This window comes from Oncorhynchus masou, chromosome 9 (genome assembly GCF_036934945.1).
Source record: "Oncorhynchus masou masou isolate Uvic2021 chromosome 9, UVic_Omas_1.1, whole genome shotgun sequence".
NCBI lineage: Eukaryota > Metazoa > Chordata > Actinopteri > Salmoniformes > Salmonidae > Oncorhynchus > Oncorhynchus masou.
This window is the reverse complement of record NC_088220.1, coordinates 13,452,596-13,474,025: the sequence shown is the minus strand read 5'-3', so window position 1 is coordinate 13,474,025 and position 21,430 is coordinate 13,452,596. Positions and strand designations below refer to the sequence as shown.

The 21,430-nt window shown below is 48.3% G+C and overlaps 1 protein-coding gene across 2 annotated transcripts in view; it reads left to right on the top strand.

The window, feature by feature from the left end:
* The window catches only part of LOC135545544 (transcription factor COE1-A-like), a 149,773-nt gene that overhangs the window by 103,936 nt on the left and 24,407 nt on the right, over positions 1–21,430 (top strand). For both annotated transcript variants that reach the window (XM_064973214.1, XM_064973213.1), the window contains exons 11-14: positions 9,052–9,140; positions 13,369–13,434; positions 17,168–17,330; positions 18,448–18,627. In XM_064973214.1, the coding sequence (XP_064829286.1) occupies positions 9,052–9,140; positions 13,369–13,434; positions 17,168–17,330; positions 18,448–18,627 (498 nt within the window). The remainder of the gene's footprint in view (positions 1–9,051; positions 9,141–13,368; positions 13,435–17,167; positions 17,331–18,447; positions 18,628–21,430) is intronic.

The following is a 21,430-nucleotide window of genomic DNA, read 5'->3' as shown; positions in this document are numbered from 1 at the left end:
CAGGACTAATCCTAGTCTGAATCCTACTTACGACTTAAAGGGTTCATAGGAGACAAAATTATGTCAACTGTTATTTCTCTGTAATATTTCAAGATGTGGTTCTCATTGTTTTGGCGTGATTCATATCCTTACCAGCTGGCCTGTACTGGTGTTTCACTCTGACCTCGTCTCTGTCTCATCTCCCTCTTTTCTCAGTTCATCTCTCCAAGCTCCCATTTGCCTATGCCGAGGTCAACCGCTCTCTTCATGTGACATATTTTTACTTCTCTCTGTCCATATCATTGTGTAAAATGGAAACAGCAAAATGAGATGGGGAGGGAGAAAGAGAGAATCATATCAAATCAAATCTTGCTTGTCACATGCGTCGAATTCAATGTTCAATTACAGTTTTAAGAAAAATACCTGCCAAGTAAAAATAATAATAGATGAGTAAAAAAATAAGAAATAGAAGTAACAAATAAGCAGCAGCTGTAGAATAACATTAGCATGGCTATATACAGGGGGTACCGGTACAGAGTCATTGTGGAGGCTATATACAGGGGCTACCGGTACAGAGTCAATGTGGAGGCTATATACAGGGGCTACCGGTACAGAGTCAATGTGTAGGCTATATACAGGGGCTACCGGTACAGAGTCAATGTGGAGGCTATATACAGGGGCTACCGGTACAGAGTCAATGTGGAGGCTATATACAGGGGCTACCGGTACAGAGTCAATGTGTAGGCTATATACAGGGGCTACCGGTACAGAGTCAATGTGTAGGCTATATACAGGGGCTACCGGTACAGAGTCAATGTGGAGGCTATATACAGGGGGTACCGGTACAGAGTCAATGTGGAGGCTATATACAGGGGGTACCGGTACAGAGTCAATGTGTAGGCTATATACAGGGGCTACCGGTACAGAGTCAATGTGGAGGCTATATACAGGGGCTACCGGTACAGAGTCAATGTGGAGGCTATATACAGGGGCTACCGGTACAGATTCAATGTGTAGGCTATATACAGGGGCTACCGGTACAGAGTCAATGTGGAGGCTATATACAGGGGCTACCGGTACAGAGTCAATGTGGAGGCTATATACAGGGGCTACCGGTACAGAGTCAATGTGTAGGCTATATACAGGGGCTACCGGTACAGAGTCAATGTGTAGGCTATATACAGGGGCTACCGGTACAGAGTCAATGTGGAGGCTATATACAGGGGCTACCGGTACAGAGTCAATGTGGAGGCTATATACAGGGGCTATCGGTACAGAGTCAATGTGAAGGCTATATACAGGGGCTACCGGTACAGAGTCAATGTGGAGGCTATATACAGGGGCTACCGGTACAGAGTCAATGTGGAGGCTATATACAGGGGCTACCGGTACAGAGTCAATGTGGAGGCTATATACAGGGGCTACCGGTACAGAGTCAATGTGTAGGCTATATACAGGGGCTACCGGTACAGAGTCAATGTGGAGGCTATATACAGGGGCTACCGGTACAGAGTCATTGTGGAGGCTATATACAGGGGCTACCGGTACAGAGTCAATGTGTAGGCTATATACAGGGGCTACCGGTACAGAGTCAATGTGGAGGCTATATACAGGGGGTACCGGTACAGAGTCAATGTGGAGGCTATATACAGGGGGTACCGGTACAGAGTCAATGTGTAGGCTATATACAGGGGCTACCGGTACAGAGTCAATGTGGAGGCTATATACAGGGGCTACCGGTACAGAGTCAATGTGTAGGCTATATACAGGGGCTACCGGTACAGAGTCAATGTGGAGGCTATATACAGGGGCTACCGGTACAGAGTCAATGTGGAGGCTATATACAGGGGCTACCGGTACAGAGTCAATGTGGAGGCTATATACAGGGGCTACCGGTACAGAGTCAATGTGGAGGCTATAGGGGGCTACCGGTACAGAGTCAATGTGGAGGCTATATACAGGGGGTATCGGTACAGAGTCAATGTGAAGGCTATATACAGGGGCTACCGGTACAGAGTCAATGTGGAGGCTATATACAGGGGCTACCGGTACAGAGTCAATGTGGAGGCTATATACAGGGGCTACCGGTACAGAGTCAATGTGGAGGCTATATACAGGGGGTACCGGTACAGAGTCAATGTGGAGGCTATATACAGGGGCTACCAGTACAGAGTCAATGTGGAGGCTATATACAGGGGCTACCGGTACAGAGTCAATGTGGAGGCTATATACAGGGGGTACCGGTACAGAGTCATTGTGGAGGCTATATACAGGGGCTACCGGTACAGAGTCAATGTGGAGGCTATATACAGGGGCTACCGGTACAGAGTCAATGTGTAGGCTATATACAGGCTACCGGTACAGAGTCAATGTGGAGGCTATATACAGGGGCTACCGTTACAGAGTCATTGTGGTGGCTATATACAGGGGCTACCGGTACAGAGTCAATGTGTAGGCTATATACAGGGGCTACCGGTACAGAGTCAATGTGGAGGCTATATACAGGGGGTACCGGTACAGAGTCAATGTGGAGGCTATATACAGGGGGTACCGGTAGAGTCAATGTGGAGGCTATATACAGGGGGTACCGGTACAGAGTCATTGTGGAGGCTATATTCAGGTGCTACCGGTACAGAGTCAATGTGTAGGCTATATACAGGGGCTACCGGTACAGAGTCAATGTGGAGGCTATATACAGGGGGTACCGGTACAGAGTCAATGTGGAGGCTATATACAGGGGGTACCGGTACAGAGTCAATGTGGAGGCTATATACAGGGGGTATCGGTACAGAGTCAATGTGAAGGCTATATACAGGGGCTACCGGTACAGAGTCAGTGTGGAGGCTATATACAGGGTGTACCGGTACAGAGTCAACGTGGAGGCTATATACAGGGGGTACCGGTACAGAGTCAATGTGGAGGCTATATACAGGGGGTACCGGTACAGAGTCAATGTGGAGGCTATATACAACCGAAACAGTACCGTGTGGCGAGAAACACACACTCGGAAACTAACACCCACAAACAAACAGTGAAACCCAGGCTTCCTAAGTATGATTCTCAATCAGAGACAACTAACGACACCTGCCTCTGATTGAGAGCCATACTAGGCCGAAACAGAAACTAAACATAGAAAAACAAATATAGGCTGCCCACCCCAACTCACGCCCTGACCATACTAAATAAAGACAAAACAAAGGAAATAAAGGTTTGTCCCTTACCTATTTGAAAAGCTCCTTGGTCTTCATGGTGCCGCTTGCTTGGTGGAGCCCCTTGCTTAGTGGGTGGAGCCCCTTGCTTAGTGGGTGGAGCCCCTTGCTTAGTGGGTGGAGCCCCTTGCTTAGTGGGGGTTGCAGACTCTGCGGCCTTTCAGAACAGGTGTATATATACTGAGATCATGTGACAGATCATGTGACACTTTGATTGAACAAGGGGGAACTTTATTTAACTAATTGTGTGACTTCTGAAAGTAATTGACTACACCAGATCTTAAAAAATATCAGAAACTTTGAACATCCCACGGAGCACCATTAAATACATTATTAAAAAAATGGAAAGATTCTTATTTAGGGGATTCATAGCAAAGGGGCTGAATACATAAGCACGCACCACTTTTCCGTCTTTAAAAAAAACAAAATTTTTGTAAGTAATCTAAGTCATGTAATAATCACATTTTTTGTAAGTATTTTTTTTCATTTCACTTCACCAATTTGGACTATTTTCTGTATGTCCATTACATGAAATCCAAATAAAAAATCTATTTAAAATACAGGTTGTAATGCGACAAAATAGGAAAAACGCCAAGGGGGATGAATACTTTTGCAAGGCACTGTACATCTGTATTCTATCTGGGGGTCTATCATAAAGATCCTAGCAGGCCTGCAGGAGCACACTTCTCCGCCAGATCTCCAAGGGCTTGTTTCTGGGGTCCGGTGGGTCAGGCTGTCTCCTCAGAAGGGAGGCGAGTTGGGCTTACACCCTTAGAAAACATCCTGGCTGGGGACTACGGGGACTACAGACAGCAAGCAGAGTGAGACACACACACAGACGCTGTTCACAGGAATAGAGGAATAGAGAGTAGAGGAATGGAGGAATAGAGAATAGAGGAATAGAGGTATAGAGGAGTAGAGGAATAGAGGAGTAGAGGAATAGAGAATAGAGGAATAGAGGAATAGAGAATAGAGGTATAGAGGAATAGAGGTATTGTCACACCCTGACCATAGAGATCCTTATTATTCTCTATGTTTGGTTATGTCATGGTGTGACTCGGGTGGGAAAGTCTATGTTTTCTATTTCTTTGTTTTTGGCCGAGTGTGGTTCATAATCAGAGGCAGATGTCTATCGTTGCCTCTGATTGGGGATCACATATAAGTTGTAATTTTCCTTTTGGGTTTTGTGGGATCTTGTTTTCTGTTTGTTGTCTGTGCCTGACAGAACTGTTCGCTTTCATTTTTTTGTCTTTGTTATTTTGTTTTGGTGTCATCAATAAAAAGACAATGCACGCCTACCACGCTTTGGTCTCCTTCTACCAACGAGAGCCGTTACAGAAGATCCCACCAAAAATGGACCAAGCAACGTGTTCAGGAGGAGTGGACATGGGAAGAAATCCTGGATGGAGAAGGACCCTGGACAAGGGCCGGAGAGTATCGCCGTCCAAGGGAGCAGATGGAGGCAGCGAGAGTGGAACGACGACGATACGAGGAGTTAGATCAACAACAAAATAATTACTTTGGATATTTACAATATTAAAATAATAATCAAAATTGTCAACGGGACAACAGTAACAACAATAACCAAGGGTCAAAATAACCATTGAACCAATAACAATAGGCATAGAGGACATGTGCAGGTTGGGTGGTTGGTCTGTCAGACACGGTCCCTCAACTTATGGCAGGCAGCAATGTAGTGCGCTGCCAACCCACAGCTCTCTGCGTCTTCCACCAACAGGACGGGTAGCCTGTTCTCATCAGAGAGGTCTTTGAAACCTTGAATAAGGGTTGCACTGCCTTTCCTCTACAGGGAGCCAGGTGTCAAGATTTTGATCAGTAACCATGGTCAAATAGTTAGTCACGGTGTACTGTTGATTTAGGGCCAGATAGTACTGCATTTTGCTTTGTGTTTGTGTTTCCCAATAAGCAATATCATTTTGTTTTGACTGTGTTGTAATTTGGTTTATTCTGATTGATTGGATGTTCTGGTCCTGAGGCTTCAGTGTGTTAGTAGAACAGGTTTGTGAACTCAGCCCCAGGACCAGCTGGATGAGGGGACTCTTTTATTTGCTCAGCTCTTGGCATTGCAGGGCTTGGTAGTGATATGAGAGGGGGTCACTGTATTTTAGATGTTTCAAAACTTAATTGCTGTTTTTGGTTTTTATTATTAGTAGATATTTGCCTAATTCTGCCCTGCCTGCTTTGTTTGTAGTTTTCCTCTGGACATGTAGGAGGGTTCAATGGGTGTTTTATCACATTTCAGGTGACACCCAGATGGTAAAAGACAGGTCAAGGGCAGGCAGAGGTCAGTAATCCAGATAGGTGGGGTAAAGGTACAGGACGGCAGGCAGGTTCAGGGTCATGGTAGGCAGAGGTCAGTAATCCAGATAGGTGGGGTAAAGGTACAGGACCTTCATGCAGGGGACCAGCTACCACCAGCCTGAGGAGAGACACATGAAACGAGGGGTTAATACGGTAGTAAGAAGGGAGTTTAATCTATAACACACCTCGTTCTCAGGACTTTTAATGGCCCCACACACTGTGGTCCCAGCTTCCGGCAGGGCAGGTGGAGGGGTAGGTTTTGGGTCGAGAGCCAGACCCTGTCCCCCGGTGCGAACACGGGGTCCTCACTGCGGTGGCGGTCAGCGCTCCTCTTCTGCCGTCCACCAGCTTGCTTGGGGAATTCCTGGACAGCCCTCCAGGTCTCCTTAGAGCGCTGCACCCAATCCTCCACCACAGGAGCCTCGGTCTGACTCTGATGCCACTGTGCCAGGACCGGCTGGTAGCCCAACACGCATTGAAATGCTGACAAGTTCATGGAGGAGTGGCGGAGTGAGTTCTGAGCCACCTCCGCCCATGGGACGTACCTTGCCCATTCTCCCGGCCGGTCCTGGCAATACGACTGTAGAAACCGCTCCACCTGCCCATTACTCTCGGGGTGTAACCCGAGATCAGGCTGACTGAGACCCCCAGACGCTCCATAAACGCCCTCCACACTCGGGATGTGAACTGGGGTCCCCGAACTGTAGGGCCATATGGAGACCGGGCACCAGCAGAACTTAGAAAATCGATCCACAACGACCAGGATCGTGGTGTTCCCCTGAGACAGGGGAAGATCGGTAAGAAAGACAACCAACAGATGAGACCACGGCCATTGTGGAACAGGGAGGGGCTGTAACTTCCCTCTAGACAGGTGCCTAGGAGCCTTACTCTGAGCATACACCGAACAGGAAGAGACATAGAACCTCACGTCCCTAACTAAGATGGGCCACCAGTACTTCCCCCTAAGATGGCGCACTGTCCTCGCCACACCAGGATGACCCGAAGAGGGTAGCTTGTGAGCCCACCGAATCAATTGATCATGGACACCAAGCGGCACGTACTTAAGCCTGTAGGACATTGTGGAGGCGTAGATTCCAACCTTAACGCCCGCTCAATGTCCGCGTCCACCTGGGAGTAGGACTGATGGGAGTAGGATCGATGGGCCGATCCTCTGTGTCATAGAGACGTGACAGCGCGTCGGCCTTCGTGTTGAGGGAACCTGGTCTATACGAGATAGTAAACCTAAATCTGTTGAAAAACATGGCCCACCTTGCCTGACGAGGATTCAGTCTCCAAGCTGCCCGGATATACTCCAGATTACGGTGGCAGTCCAGATGAGGAAATGATGCTTGGCCCCCTCAAGCCAGTGTCTCCACACCTTCAGGGCCTTTGCCACAGCTAACAACTCCCGATCCCCCACATCATAGTTTCGCTCCGCCGGCCCGAGCTTCTTCGAAAAGAAAGCGCAAGGGCGGAGCTTCGGTGGCGTGCCTGAGCGCTGGGAGGGCACGGCTCCAACCCCAGCCTCGGACGCGTCCACTTCCACTATGAATGCCAAAGAGGGGTCCGGATGCGCCAACACGGGAGCATCAGTAAACAGCGCCTTCAAAAGATTGCCGACCACCGTAAACGCACCGCCCCCCCTTCAGCAGTGAGGTAATGGGAGCAGCCACCTGACCAAAACCCCGGATAATCCTCCGGTAGTAATTGGCAGACCCTAAAAACCGCTGCACCTCTTTTACCATGGTCGGAGTCGGCTAATTACGTGCGGCCTTAACGCGGTCACACTCCATCACCACCCCCGAGGTGGAAATGCGATAACTCAGGAAGGAGATGGCTTGTTTGGAGAACACACATTTATCAGCATTAACGTATAGGTCATGCTCCGGAAGTCGCCCAAGCACCTTGCGCACCAGAGACACATGCGGGGCGCGTGTGGTGGAATAGATCAGGATATCATCAATATACACCACCACACCCTGCCCGTGCAGGTCCCTGAGAATCTCCTGTACAAAGGATTGAAAGACGACTGGAGCATTCTTTAACCCAAACTGCATGACGAGGTACTCATAATGGCCATATGTGGTACTAAACGCGGTTTTCCACTCGTCTCCCTCCCGAATACGCACCAGATTATACGTGCTCCTGAGGTCCAGTTTGGTGAAAAAACGTGCTCCATGAAATGATTCTACCGCCGTAGCGATGAGAGGTAGCGGGTAACTAAACCCCACTGTGATCGAATTTAGACCTCGATAATCAATGCACAGATGCAGACCTCCCTCCTTTTTTTCACAAAAAATATGGTGTGTTGAGGGGGCTGTCTGTATAGCTGGGGAAGATGTTTCAGGAGATATGGTGTGTTGGGGGGCTGTCTGTATAGCTGGGGAAGATGTTTCAGGAGATATGGTGTGTTGGGGGGCTGTCTGTATAGCTGGGGAAGATGTTTCAGGAGATATGGTGTGTTGGGGGGCTGTCTGTATAGCTGGGGAAGATGTTTCAGGAGATATGGTGTGTTGGGGGGCTGTCTGTATATGGTGTGTTGGGGGGCTGTCTGTATAGCTGGGAGGGAAGATGTTTCAGGAGATATGGTGTGTTGGGGGGCTGTCTGTATAGCTGGGGAAGATGTTTCAGGAGATATGGTGTGTTGGGGGGGCTGTCTGTATAGCTGGGGAAGATGTTTCAGGAGATATGGTGTGTTGGGGGGCTGTCTGTATAGCTGGGGAAGATGTTTCAGGAGATATGGTGTGTTGGGGGGCTGTCTGTATAGCTGGGGAAGATGTTTCAGGAGATATGGTGTGTTGGGGGGCTGTCTGTATAGCTGGGGAAGATGTTTCAGGAGATATGGTGTGTTGGGGGGCTGTCTGTATAGCTGGGGAAGATGTTTCAGGAGATATGGTGGGGAAGATGTTTCAGGAGATGTGTGTTGGGGGGCTGTCTGTATAGCTGGGGAAGATGTTTCAGGAGATATGGTGTGTTGGGGGGCTGTCTGTCAGGAGATATGGTGTGTTGGGGGGCTGCTGGGGAAGATGTTTCAGGAGATATGGTGTGTTGGGGGGCTGTCTGTATAGCTGGGGAAGATGTTTCAGGAGATATGGTGTGTTGGGGGCTGTCTGTATAGCTGGGGAAGATGTTTCAGGAGATATGGTGTGTTGGGGGGCTGTATGGTGTGTTGGGGGGCTGTCTGTATAGCTGGGGAAGATGTTTCAGGAGATATGGTGTGTTGGGGGGCTGTCTGTATAGCTGGGGAAGATGTTTTGTATATACGGTTGTGGAAGTGGTGAGGTTTTGGTTATTGTGATGTGTTTTTCGAGGGGTAGAGGGTAAGGTGAGTATGGTGCATGTATGCAGTACTGCAGTACAGGATATATTTTTGGTGTTTTATTTTAGGGGGGGGTTTAATGCCATGAGAATGTTTCATTAAAGAAAAAAATCTCTCTCCCCATCTATCTCTATCTCTCTCTCTCTCCCCATCTATCTCTATCTCTCTCTCTCCCCATCTATCTCTCTCTCTCTCTCTCTCTCTCTCTCTCTCTCTCCATAGCGTTGAATGAGCCCACTATAGATTACGGCTTCCAGAGGTTGCAGAAGGTCATCCCCAGACATCCAGGAGACCAGGAGAGACTACCTAAGGTCAGTACACACACACACACACACACACACACACACACACACACACACACACACACACACACACACACACACACACACACACACACACACACACACACAGGAGGAGAAGGGGTAGGAGAGGTATACAGGTGATCCATCATGGTTCAGTCAGCTGGGGATCGATGAACTGCCCAGCTGGGCGTTATTACTGACCACACACACATATTTGTGCGCCGGGCTTGATTGCTCGTCCAGCACTGAGAGACAGCGGGGGAGGGGAGAGCAAACAGGTGTAGGAGGTTAAGAGAGAAATCACCTCTCCCTCACTCTGGGTCATGTCTGGTGGTAAGGTCTGTGGAACAAATCAGCACACCTACTGAGATGCTTGATACATATGGCCCCTGATCTTTGGACTAACAACCCCTGTATCTCCTCCCCTTCACTCTCTCACTCTATATATATATTCTCTCTCTCCATCCCCCTCTCCTTCCCTCCCCCCTCTCTTTCCTTCCTCCAATAAATGAACAGAGGTAGCTCAGGAGGTTGGTGGCATCTTAATTGAGGAGAACAGGCTTGTGGTAATGACTGAAGTGGAATAGGTGGAATGGTAACGAATACATCAAACACATGGTTTCCATGTGTTTAATGACATTCCATTTGTTCTGTTCCAGCCATTATTATAAGCTGTCCTCCCCTCAACAGCCTCCACTGGTAGGTAGGTCGGTAGGTAGGTAGGTCTGTAGGTACGTTGGTCGGTAGGTACGTTGGTCGGTAGGTAGGTAGCAGGCAGGCCTGGTTGTTAATTTCACCTCTATTGATCTGAGTCTTTATTGAGCTAACAACAATGTGTTGTTGACCGCGCTTCTGGCAACAACTGAACTTAATCACTGCAGAGAAACAAGAACTGTGTTCCAAACGGTACCCTATTCCCTATGCAGTGCACTACTTTTGACAACTGTCCATTGGATCAAAAGTAGTGCACTAAATAGGGATTGGGGTGTCATTTGTACATAGACTCAGTATGAACTTGTCTCCTGTATCCTCTGAAACAGGTGTCCCCTCTACATATTATTACTTTAAAAAGGGTCTTAAATGAATCTTCCCTCCTTAAATTCCATCTGGCTGGTGGCTAGGTTCCGTCTGGTTTGTCAAGGTTCCGTCTGGTTTGTCAAGGTTCCGTCTGGTGTGGCTAATGATTCCGTTGACCGCCAGACGACAGCAGGCCAGAGGTCTGGATCAGGTTCCCTTCCTGTTTATATCAGGCCCTCGCAGTCTTTACAGGAAGAGTCCCTACACACACACACACACACACACACACACACACCATATGCACGCCCACACACACACACAGTCCAGGAAATGTTTTACGGTAAGCGGTACTATCTATGGACATAGAGCAGCTAACAACATTTCTGTGATTATCTTTAGAGTGACTGGACCCCAGTCCTCATAATCACTTTACTAACTCAACAGACCCTAGGACTAAACAGACAGACAGAACAGGGGATGAGAAGAAAGAGAGAGAGAGAGAGAGAGAGAGAGAGAGACATAAAGACAGAGAGAGACAGAGAAATGGAGATGGGGAGAGACTTAGGGGATAAAGATACTGAGATGAAGAGATGAGAAGGAGAGGGAGGGAGGGGGAGGGAGGGAGGGAGGGAGGGAGGGAGGGAGGGAGGGAGGGAGGGGAGGGAGGGGGAGGGAGTAGTGCTCCCCTCTTTATAGCACACAGTGGGGGTTCTGTCTGTGCCCTAATACTTTCCTCATTTCCCCTCCTCCTCCTCTCCTCCCTCCATCCGTCCATCTAGTCATCCCTGGGAGGCATGGGGCGTCGAGGAAAAGAAGGGAACGCAGGGAGAGGAGAGAGAGAGAGCATACATACTAAAGATCCACTTATCTTCCCTGGGACCCCATGTCTCTCAATCACATAGAGCGGACTGACGAGACAGGACTCCACTCTCTATCTACCCATTTCACCCCCCCATACATATCTCTTTCTCTCTCACTCTCTCTCCTTCTCCCGCTCCCCCTCTGTCTTGTATACATCTAGTAATGGGAAGGTAACACAGAAGCAGAATTCTCATCATTGAGTGAATTAAGCACCTTTGACGGCGCTTCACACTCTTTATTGCTTTGCTGACCCTCCTGGCATGTCCTGCGAGTGTGTATGTGTGTGTGTGTGTGTGTGTGTGTGTGTGTGTGTGTGTGTGTGTGTGTGTGTGTGTGTGTGTGTGTGTGTGTGTGTGTGTGTGTGTGTGTGTGTGTGTGTGTGTGTGTGTGTGTGTTTGTGTGAGTTCAGGGGGCTGATTGAAAAGCAGTATGTCGGAGTGAGAGCACACACATGCTCCGTGCTTGTCTACATCTCACACACACACACACACACACACACACACACACACACACACACACACACACACACACACACACACACACACACACACATACACATACACGGTTTGTGTATATTGTTTTAGGTGACGGGGGTTGATAGGATAATCACAGGGCAGAGATTAGGGAACACAGATTACAGACTACTACAAGTATAGACAGATTGTCATAGGCAGACTGTGCGGTGTCATAGGCAGGCTGTGCAGCTGTGCAGCCTACCTATGACACTCCACAGCCTCCTGTCAGTGTGTCAGCTAGTGATGTAGTGTGTTAAATTGATGGGTGATCCTTTGAGAGGTTAGTCTGAGGGGAGAGGTAGACAGGATTGAGAGGTTAGTCTGAGGGGAGAGGTAGACAGGATTGAGAGGTTAGTCTGAGGGGAGAGGTAGACAGGATTGAGAGGTTAGTCTGAGGGGAGAGGTAGACAGGATTGAGAGGTTAGTCTGAGGGGAGAGGTAGACAGGATTGAGAGGTTAGTCTGAGGGGAGAGGTAGACAGGATTGAGAGGTTAGTCTGAGGGGAGAGGTAGACAGGATTGAGAGGTAGTCTGAGGGGAGAGGTAGACAGGATTGAGAGGTTAGTCTGAGGGGAGAGGTAGACAGGATTGAGAGGTTAGTCTGAGGGGAGAGGTAGACAGGATTGAGAGGTTAGTCTGAGGGGAGAGGTAGACAGGATTGAGAGGTTAGTCTGAGGGGAGAGGTAGACAGGATTGAGAGGTTAGTCTGAGGGGAGAGGTAGACAGGATTGAGAGGTTAGTCTGAGGGGAGAGGTAGACAGGATTGAGAGGTTAGTCTGAGGGGAGAGGTAGACAGGATTGAGAGGTTAGTCTGAGGGGAGAGGTAGACAGGATTGAGAGGTAGTCTGAGGGGAGAGGTAGACAGGATTGAGAGGTTAGTCTGAGGGGAGAGGTAGACAGGATTGAGAGGTTAGTCTGAGGGGAGTTGTAGACAGGATTGAGAGGTTAGTCTGAGGGGAGTTGTAGACAGGATTGAGAGGTTAGTCTGAGGGGAGTTGTAGACAGGATTGAGAGGTAGTCTGAGGGGAGTTGTAGACAGGATTGAGAGGTTAGTCTGAGGGGAGAGGTAGACAGGATTGAGAGGTTAGTCTGAGGGGAGAGGTAGACAGGATTGAGAGGTTAGTCTGAGGGGAGTTGTAGACAGGATTGAGAGGTTAGTCTGAGGGGAGTTGTAGACAGGATTGAGAGGTTAGTCTGAGGGGAGAGGTAGACAGGATTGAGAGGTTAGTCTGAGGGGAGAGGTAGACAGGATTGAGAGGTTAGTCTGAGGGGAGTTGTAGACAGGATTGAGAGGTTAGTCTGAGGGGAGTTGTAGACAGGATTGAGAGGTTAGTCTGAGGGGAGTTGTAGACAGGATTGAGAGGTTAGTCTGAGGGGAGTTGTAGACAGGATTGAGAGGTTAGTCTGAGGGGAGAGGTAGACAGGATTGAGAGGTTAGTCTGAGGGGAGTTGTAGACAGGATTGAGAGGTTAGTCTGAGGGGAGAGGTAGACAGGATTGAGAGGTTAGTCTGAGGGGAGAGGTAGACAGGATTGAGAGGTTAGTCTGAGGGGAGAGGTAGACAGGATTGAGAGGTTAGTCTGAGGGGAGATGTAGACAGGATTGAGAGGTTAGTCTGAGGGGAGAGGTAGACAGGATTGAGAGGTTAGTCTGAGGGGGTTGTAGACAGGATTGAGAGGTTACTGCCTAGATAATAACCAGTGGTTGGGATCTGCACATTTCTCTTCTTCTCTCTCTCTGTCTTTCCATCCCTCAATCCTGCATTCATAGCACAATGTGTAATAAAATGTGGTAAGTCCTGGGAAGAGTTCCGTATTCACCCCTCCTTTTCTCTCTTCCTCCACAGGAAGTCATTCTAAAGAGAGCGGCAGACTTGGTAGAAGCGCTGTATGGGATGCCACACAACAACCAGGTGAGACACACACACACACACACACACACAATGTTCCCACACATGCAGAAACACACATCCCCATCCCTCATGCTGACAGTGGGAGGAGTGGAGGTGGGAAGGGGAAGTAAGGAGGAGGACAGAAAACATTTGATGAATCTATTAACCATGTTTTGCCTCTCCCTCCTCTCAGTATCTTTTCATTTCTGTATTTTTATTTAACCTTTATTTAACTAGGCAAGTCAGTTAAGAATCAATTCTTACTTACAATGACGGCCTACCAAGAGTCAAAAGAGAGACCTAAGACAACAACGCAGTATGGCAGCACCACATGACAACACAGCATGGTAGCAACACAACATGACAACCACACAGTTGCAACACAACATGGCAGCAGCACAACATGGTAGTGGCACAAACATGGTACAAACATTGTTAGGCTCAGACAACAGCACAAAGGGCAAAAAGGTAGAGACAACAAACATCACGCAAGGCAGCCACAAGTGTCAGTAAGAGTGTCCATGATTGAGTCTTTGAATGAAGAGATGGAGATAAAACTGTCCAGTTTGTTGCAGCTCGTTCCAGTCGCTAGCTGTAGTGAACTGAAAAGAGGAGCGACCCAGGGATGTGTGTGATTTGGGGACCTTTAACAGAATGTGACTGGCAGAACGGGTGTTGTATGTGGAGGATGAGGGCTGCAGTAGATATCTCAGATAGGGGGGAGTGAGGCCTAAGAGTGTTTTATAAATAAGCATCAACCAGTTGGTCTTGCAGATGACGAGTTTACAGAGGAGTATAGAGTGCAGTGATCTGTCCTATAAGGAGCTTTGGTGGCAAATCTGATGGCCGAATGGTAAAGAACATCTAGCCGCTCGAGAGCACCATTACCTACGGATCTCTGATCTAGCATGGGTAGAATGGTCATCTGAATCAGGGTTGGTTTGGCAGCTGGGGTGAAAGGAGAGCGATTACGAAAGAGGAAACCAAGTCTAGATTTAACCTTAGACTGCCGCTTGGGTATGTGCTGAGAGAAGGACAGTCTAGCCATGTTCAGAACTAGGTTAGGGGCAAAGAAAGTTTGTTGGATACAAAAAAAAAGCCTTTAATACATAATCTGGGGAGAAGCCAGCTGAGTAATAGACTGTATCATTTGCATATAAATGGATGAGAGAGCTTCCTACCGCCTGAGCTATGTTGGTGGTGGGGGGGGTTCAGAACTAGGGATCAAACCCGGGTCTGTAGTGATGCCTCTAGTACTGTGATGCAGTGCCTTAGACCGCTGCACCACTCAGGAGACCACATGTCTCTCTCTCAGGAGACCACATTCTTTTCTATTCCATTATGTGACGGTTCCAACATGTCTCTCTCTCTCTCAGGAGACCACATTATTTTCTATTCCATTATGTGACGGTTCCAACATGTCTCTCTCTCTCTCAGGAGACCACATTATTTTCTATTCCATTATGTGACGGTTCCAACATGTCTCTCTCTCTCAGGAGATCACATTATTTTCTATTCCATTATGTGACGGTTCCAACATGTCTCTCTCTCTCAGGAGACCACATTCTTTTCTATTCCATTATGTGACGGTTCCAACATCTCTCTCTCTCTCAGGAGACCACATTCTTTTCTATTCCATTATGTGACGGTTCCAACATGTCTCTCTCTCAGGAGACCACATTCTTTTCTATTCCATTATGTGACGGTTCCAACATGTCTCTCTCTCTCAGGAGACCACATTCTTTTCTATTCCATTATGTGACGGTTCCAACATGTCTCTCTCTCTCTCAGGAGATCACATTCTTTTCTATTCCATTATGTGACGGTTCCAACATGACTCTCTCTCTCAGGAGACCACATTCTTTTCTATTCCATTATGTGACGGTTCCAACATGTCTCTCTCTCTCTCAGGAGATCACATTCTTTTCTATTCCATTATGTGACGGTTCCAACATGTCTCTCTCTCAGGAGACCACATTCTTTTCTATTCCATTATGTGACGGTTCCAACATGTCTCTCTCTCTCAGGAGACCACATTCTTTTCTATTCCATTATGTGACGGTTCCAACATGTCTCTCTCTCTCAGGAGATCACATTCTTTTCTATTCCATTATGTGACGGTTCCAACATGACTCTCTCTCAGGAGACCACATTCTTTTCTATTCCATTATGTGACGGTTCCAACATGTCTCTCTCTCTCTCAGGAGACCACATTCTTTTCTATTCCATTATGTGACGGTTCCAACATGTCTCTCTCTCTCAGGAGACCACATTCTTTTCTATTCCATTATATGATGGTTCCAACATGTCTCTCTCTCTCTCAGGAGACCACTGTCACGCCCTGGTCGAAATATATTATGTTTATTCTTCATTTATTCGGTCAGGCCAGGGTGTGACATGGGTTATTGTGGTGTGTTTTTGTCTTGGGGTTTTGTGGGATGTCTAGCGTTAGTCTATGGCTGCCTGAGGCGGTTCTCAATCAGATTCAGGTGATTATCGTTGTCTCTGATTGGGAACCATATTTAGGCAGCCATATTCTTTGTGTGTTTCGTGGGTGATTGTCCTTAGTGTCCTTGTTCCTGTCGCTGTGTTAGTTTACACTAGTATAGGCTGTTTCGGTTTTCGTTACGTTCATTACGTTCTTTGTTTTGTATTGATTCGTGTTTACGTTTGTTGATTAAACATGGATCGCAATCTACACGCTGCATTTTGGTCCGACTCTCTTTCACCGCATGAAAACCGTCACAACCACATTCTTTTCTTTTCTATTCCATTATGTGACGGTTCCAACATGTCTCTCTCTCTCTCAGGAGACCACATTCTTTTCTATTCCATTATGTGACGGTTCCAACATGTCTCTCTCTCTCTCAGGAGACCACATTCTTTTCTATTCCATTATGTGACGGTTCCAACATGTCTCTCTCTCTCAGGAGACCACATTCTTTTCTATTCCATTATGTGACGGTTCCAACATGTCTCTCTCTCTCAGGAGACCACATTCTTTTCTATTCCATTATGTGACGGTTCCAACATGTCTCTCTCTCTCAGGAGACCACATTCTTTTCTATTCCATTATGTGACGGTTCCAACATGTCTCTCTCTCTCAGGAGACCACATTCTTTTCTATTCCATTATGTGACGGTTCCAACATGTCTCTCTCTCAGGAGACCACATTCTTTTCTATTCCATTATGTGACGGTTCCAACATGTCTCTCTCTCTCAGGAGACCACATTCTTTTCTATTCCATTATGTGACGGTTCCAACATGTCTCTCTCTCTCAGGAGACCACATTCTTTTCTATTCCATTATGTGATGGTTCCAACATGTCTCTCTCTCTCTCTCAGGAGACCACATTCTTTTCTATTCCATTATGTGACGGTTCCAACATGTCTCTCTCTCAGGAGACCACATTCTTTTCTATTCCATTATGTGACGGTTCCAACATGTCTCTCTCTCTCTCAGGAGACCACATTCTTTTCTATTCCATTATGTGACGGTTCCAACATGTCTCTCTCTCTCAGGAGACCACATTCTTTTCTATTCCATTATGTGACGGTTCCAACATGTCTCTCTCTCAGGAGACCACATTCTTTTCTATTCCATTATGTGACGGTTCCAACATGTCTCTCTCTCTCAGGAGACCACATTCTTTTCTATTCCATTATGTGACGGTTCCAACATGTCTCTCTCTCTCAGGAGACCACATTCTTTTCTATTCCATTATGTGACGGTTCCAACATGTCTCTCTCTCAGGAGATGATTCTGAAGCGGGCAGCAGACATGGCAGAGGCGTTGTACACAACGTTGCCACGCAGCCACAACCAGCTGACTGGGATGGGCAGCGGCTCCGTCCACGCCGGCATGATGGCCGTCAACTCCTTCCCTGGGTCAGAGGTCACACAGATAGCCAATCAGGGTGAGCCAAAACACAGGAACCAGGAATTTACATGTTTTTTGTGTAGTGAATGAAAACTACTTATCTGTTTTATTTTTCCTCTCATAATTATCTTCATCTCTGTCTCTCTCTTGATTTCTCTTTATTTATCACTCTGTCTCTCCTCTCTCTTTACCCCCCAAACCCCTCCTCCTTTCTCTCTCCTCTCTTTACCCCCCAATCACACCTCCTCTCTCGCTCCTCTCTCTTTACCCCCCAACCCCACCTCCCCTTTCTCTCCTCTCTCTTTACCCCCAACCCCACCTCCTCTCTGTCTCCCTCTCTTTACCCCCCAACTCCTCCTCCTCTCTGTCTCTCCTCTCTCTTTCCTCCTTAACCCCACCTTCTCTCTGTATCACTCTCTTCCCCTCCTCTCCTGCTCTCTCTCCCTCTCTGTCTCTCCTCTCTTTCCCCCCAATCCCACCTCCTCTCTCTCTCCTCTCTCTATACCCCCCAATCCCACCTCCTCTCTGTCTCTCCTCTCTCTATACCCCCCAATCCCACCCCCTCTCTGTCTCTCCTCTCTTTCCCCCCAACTCCACCTCCTCTCTCTCTCCTCTCTCTTTACCCCTCAATCCCACCTCCTCTCTGTCTCTCCTCTCTTCCCAACCCCACCTCCTCTCTCTTTACCCCCCAATCCCACCTCCTCTCTGTCGCTCCTCTCTTTCCCCCCAACCCCACCTCCTCTCTCTCTCCTCTCTCTTTCCCCCCCAACCCCACCTCCTCTCTGTCTCTCCTCTCTTTACCCCCCAACTCCACCTCCTCTCTGTCTCTCCTCTCTTTACCCCCCAACCCCAACTCCTCTCTGTCTCTACTCTCTTTACCCCCCAATCCCACCTCCTCTCTGTCTCTCCTCTCTTTGCCCCCCAATCCCACCTCCTCTCTCTCTCCTCTCTTTCCCCCCCAACCCCACCTCCTCTTTGTCTCTCCTCTCTCTTTACCCCCCAATCCCATCTCCTCTTTGTCTCTCCTCTCTTTCCCCCTCAACCCCACCTCCTCTCTGTCTCTCCTCTCTCCCTCCTCCTCTCCCGCTCTCTCTCCTCCCCTCTCCCTCTCTCCCCTGACTCCCCATGTCTCTCCTCTCCTTCTCTACCTCTAGGTTACAGTAGGAGTAGCAGCAGTGCATCTCCTCATGGTTATGTCCCCAGCACCACTCCACAACAGACCAGCTACAGCTCTGTTTCCACTAGCATGAACGGCTACACTAACTCTGGCATGACCACACTAGGAACCTCACCCAACTTCCTCAACGGGTCAGCCACCAACTCACCCTATGCTAGTGAGTACCACACTACACTGTCCACACTACACACTAAACCCTCCACACTATGTACCCTATACCATTGAGTGCCACAATAAAAACCCTCCACACTATATCCTACGCTATATCCTACGCTAGTGAGTAACACACTAAACCCTCCACATTATACCCTGCGCCCTACAGCCCTACAGTAAATGCCTATACTGTACCTCTCGAAAGATATAACAATGGATTTAAGAAAGATAGATTGCCAAAAGAGAGAGAGAGAGAGGTATAGAAGAGAGAAAAGTACAATGAAAAAGAAAGGGGCAGTGAAAGACCATCAGTTTCTTTAAGACCACCTTTTATCGGTGTGTTAGAACAGACTGTCTAAAATGGCTGTTCTCATTCTCTCTCCTCCTCACCAAGCTGTCTATAATGGCTGTTCTCATTCTCTCTCCTCCTCCCCCAGCTGTCTAAAATGGCTGTTCTCATTCTCTCTCCTCCTCCCCCAGCTGTCTATAATGGCTGTTCTCATTCTCTCTCCTCCTCCCCCAGCTGTCTATAATGGCTGTTCTCATTCTGTCTCCTCCTCCCCCAGCTGTCTAAAATGGCTGTTCTCATTCTCTCTCCTCCTCCCCCAGCTGTCTATAATGGCTGTTCTCATTCTCTCTCCTCCTCCCCCAGCTGTCTATAATGGCTGTCCTCAGTCTCTCTGCTCCCCCAGCTGTCTATAATGGCTGTTCTCATTCTCTCTCCTCCTCACCAAGCTGTCTATAATGGTTGTTCTCAGTCTCTATCCTCCCCCAGCTGTCTATAATGGCTGTTCTCATTCTCTCTCCACCTCCCCCAGCTGTCTATAATGGCTGTCCTCATTCTCTCTCCTCCTCCCCCAGCTGTCTATAATGGCTGTTCTCATTCTCTCTCCTCCTCACCAAGCTGTCTATAATGGCTGTCCTCATTCTCTCTCCTCCTCCCCCAGCTGTCTATAATGGCTGTTCTCATTCTCTCTCCTCCCCCAGCTGTCTATAATGGCTGTCCTCATTCTCTCTCCTCCTCCCCCAGCTGTCTATAATGGCTGTTCTCATTCTCTCTCCTCCTCCCCCAGCTGTCTATAATGGCTGTTCTCATTCTCTCTCATCCTCCCATACTGTCAATAATGGCTGTTCTCATTCTCTCTCCTCCTCACCAAGCTGTCTATAATGGCTGACCTCATTCTCTCTCCTCCTCACCAAGCTGTCTATAATGGCTGTTCTCATTCTCTCTCCTCCTCACCAAGCTGTCTATAATGGCTGTTCTCATTCTCTCTCCTCCTCACCAAGCTGTCTATAATGGCTGTCCTCAGTCTCTCTCCTCCCGCAGCTGTCTATAATGGCTGTCCTCAGTCTCTCTCCTCCCCAGCTGTCTATAATGGCTGTTCTCATTCTCTCTCCTCCTCACCAAGCTGTCTATAATGGTTGTTCTCAGTCTCTATCCTCCCCCAGCTGTCTATAATGGCTGTTCTCATTCTCTCTCCTCCTCCCCCAGCTGTCTATAATGGCTGTCCTCATTCTCTCTCCTCCTCCCCCAGCTGTCTATAATGGCTGTTCTCATTCTCTCTCCTCCTCCCCCAGCTGTCTATAATGGCTGTCCTCAGTCTCTCTCCTCCCCCAGCTGTCTATAATGGCTGACCTCATTCTCTCTCCTCCTCACCAAGCTGTCTATAATGGCTGTTCTCATTCTCTCTCCTCCTCACCAAGCTGTCTATAATGGCTGTTCTCATTCTCTCTCCTCCTCACCAAGCTGTCTATAATGGCTGTTCTCATTCTCTCTCCTCCTCCCCCAGCTGTCTATAATGGCTGTCCTCAGTCTCTCTCCTCCCCCAGCTGTCTATAATGGCTGTCCTCATTCTCTCTCCTCCTCACCAAGCTGTCTATAATGGCTGTTCTCATTCTCTCTCCTCCTCACCAAGCTGTCTATAATGGCTGTCCTCATTCTCTCTCCTCCTCCCCCAGCTGTCTATAATGGCTGTTCTCATTCTCTCTCCTCCTCCCCCAGCTGTCTATAATGGCTGTTCTCATTCTCTCTCCTCCTCACCAAGCTGTCTATAATGGCTGTCCTCAGTCTCTCTCCTCCCCCAGCTGTCTATAATGGCTGTTCTCATTCTCTCTCCTCCTCCCCCAGCTGTCTATAATGGCTGTCCTCAGTCTCTCTCCTCCCCCAGCTGTCTATAATGGCTGTTCTCATTCTCTCTCCTCCTCCCCCAGCTGTCTATAATGGCTGTCCTCAGTCTCTCTCCTCCCCCAGCTGTCTATAATGGCTGTTCTCATTCTCTCTCCTCCTCCCCCAGCTGTCTATAATGGCTGTTCTCATTCTCTCTCCTCCTCCCCCAGCTGTCTATAATGGCTGTTCTCAATTCTCTCTCCTCCTCCCCCAGCTGTCTATAATGGCTGTCCTCAGTCTCTCTCCTCCCCCAGCTGTATATAATGGCTGTTCTCAATTCTCTCTCCTCCTCCCCCAGCTGTCTATAATGGCTGTTCTCATTCTCTCTCCTCCTCCCCCAGCTGTCTATAATGGCTGTTCTCATTCTCTCTCCTCCTCCCCCAGCTGTCTATAATGGCTGTTCTCATTCTCTCTCCTCCTCCCCCAGCTGTCTATAATGGCTGTTCTCATTCTCTCTCCTCCTCACCAAGCTGTCTATAATGGTTGTTCTCAGTCTCTATCCTCCCCCAGCTGTCTATAATGGCTGTTCTCATTCTCTCTCCTCCTCCCCCAGCTGTATATAATGGCTGTTCTCATTCTCTCTCCTCCTCCAGCTGTCTATAATGGCTGTTCTCATTCTCTCTCCTTCTCACCAAGCTGT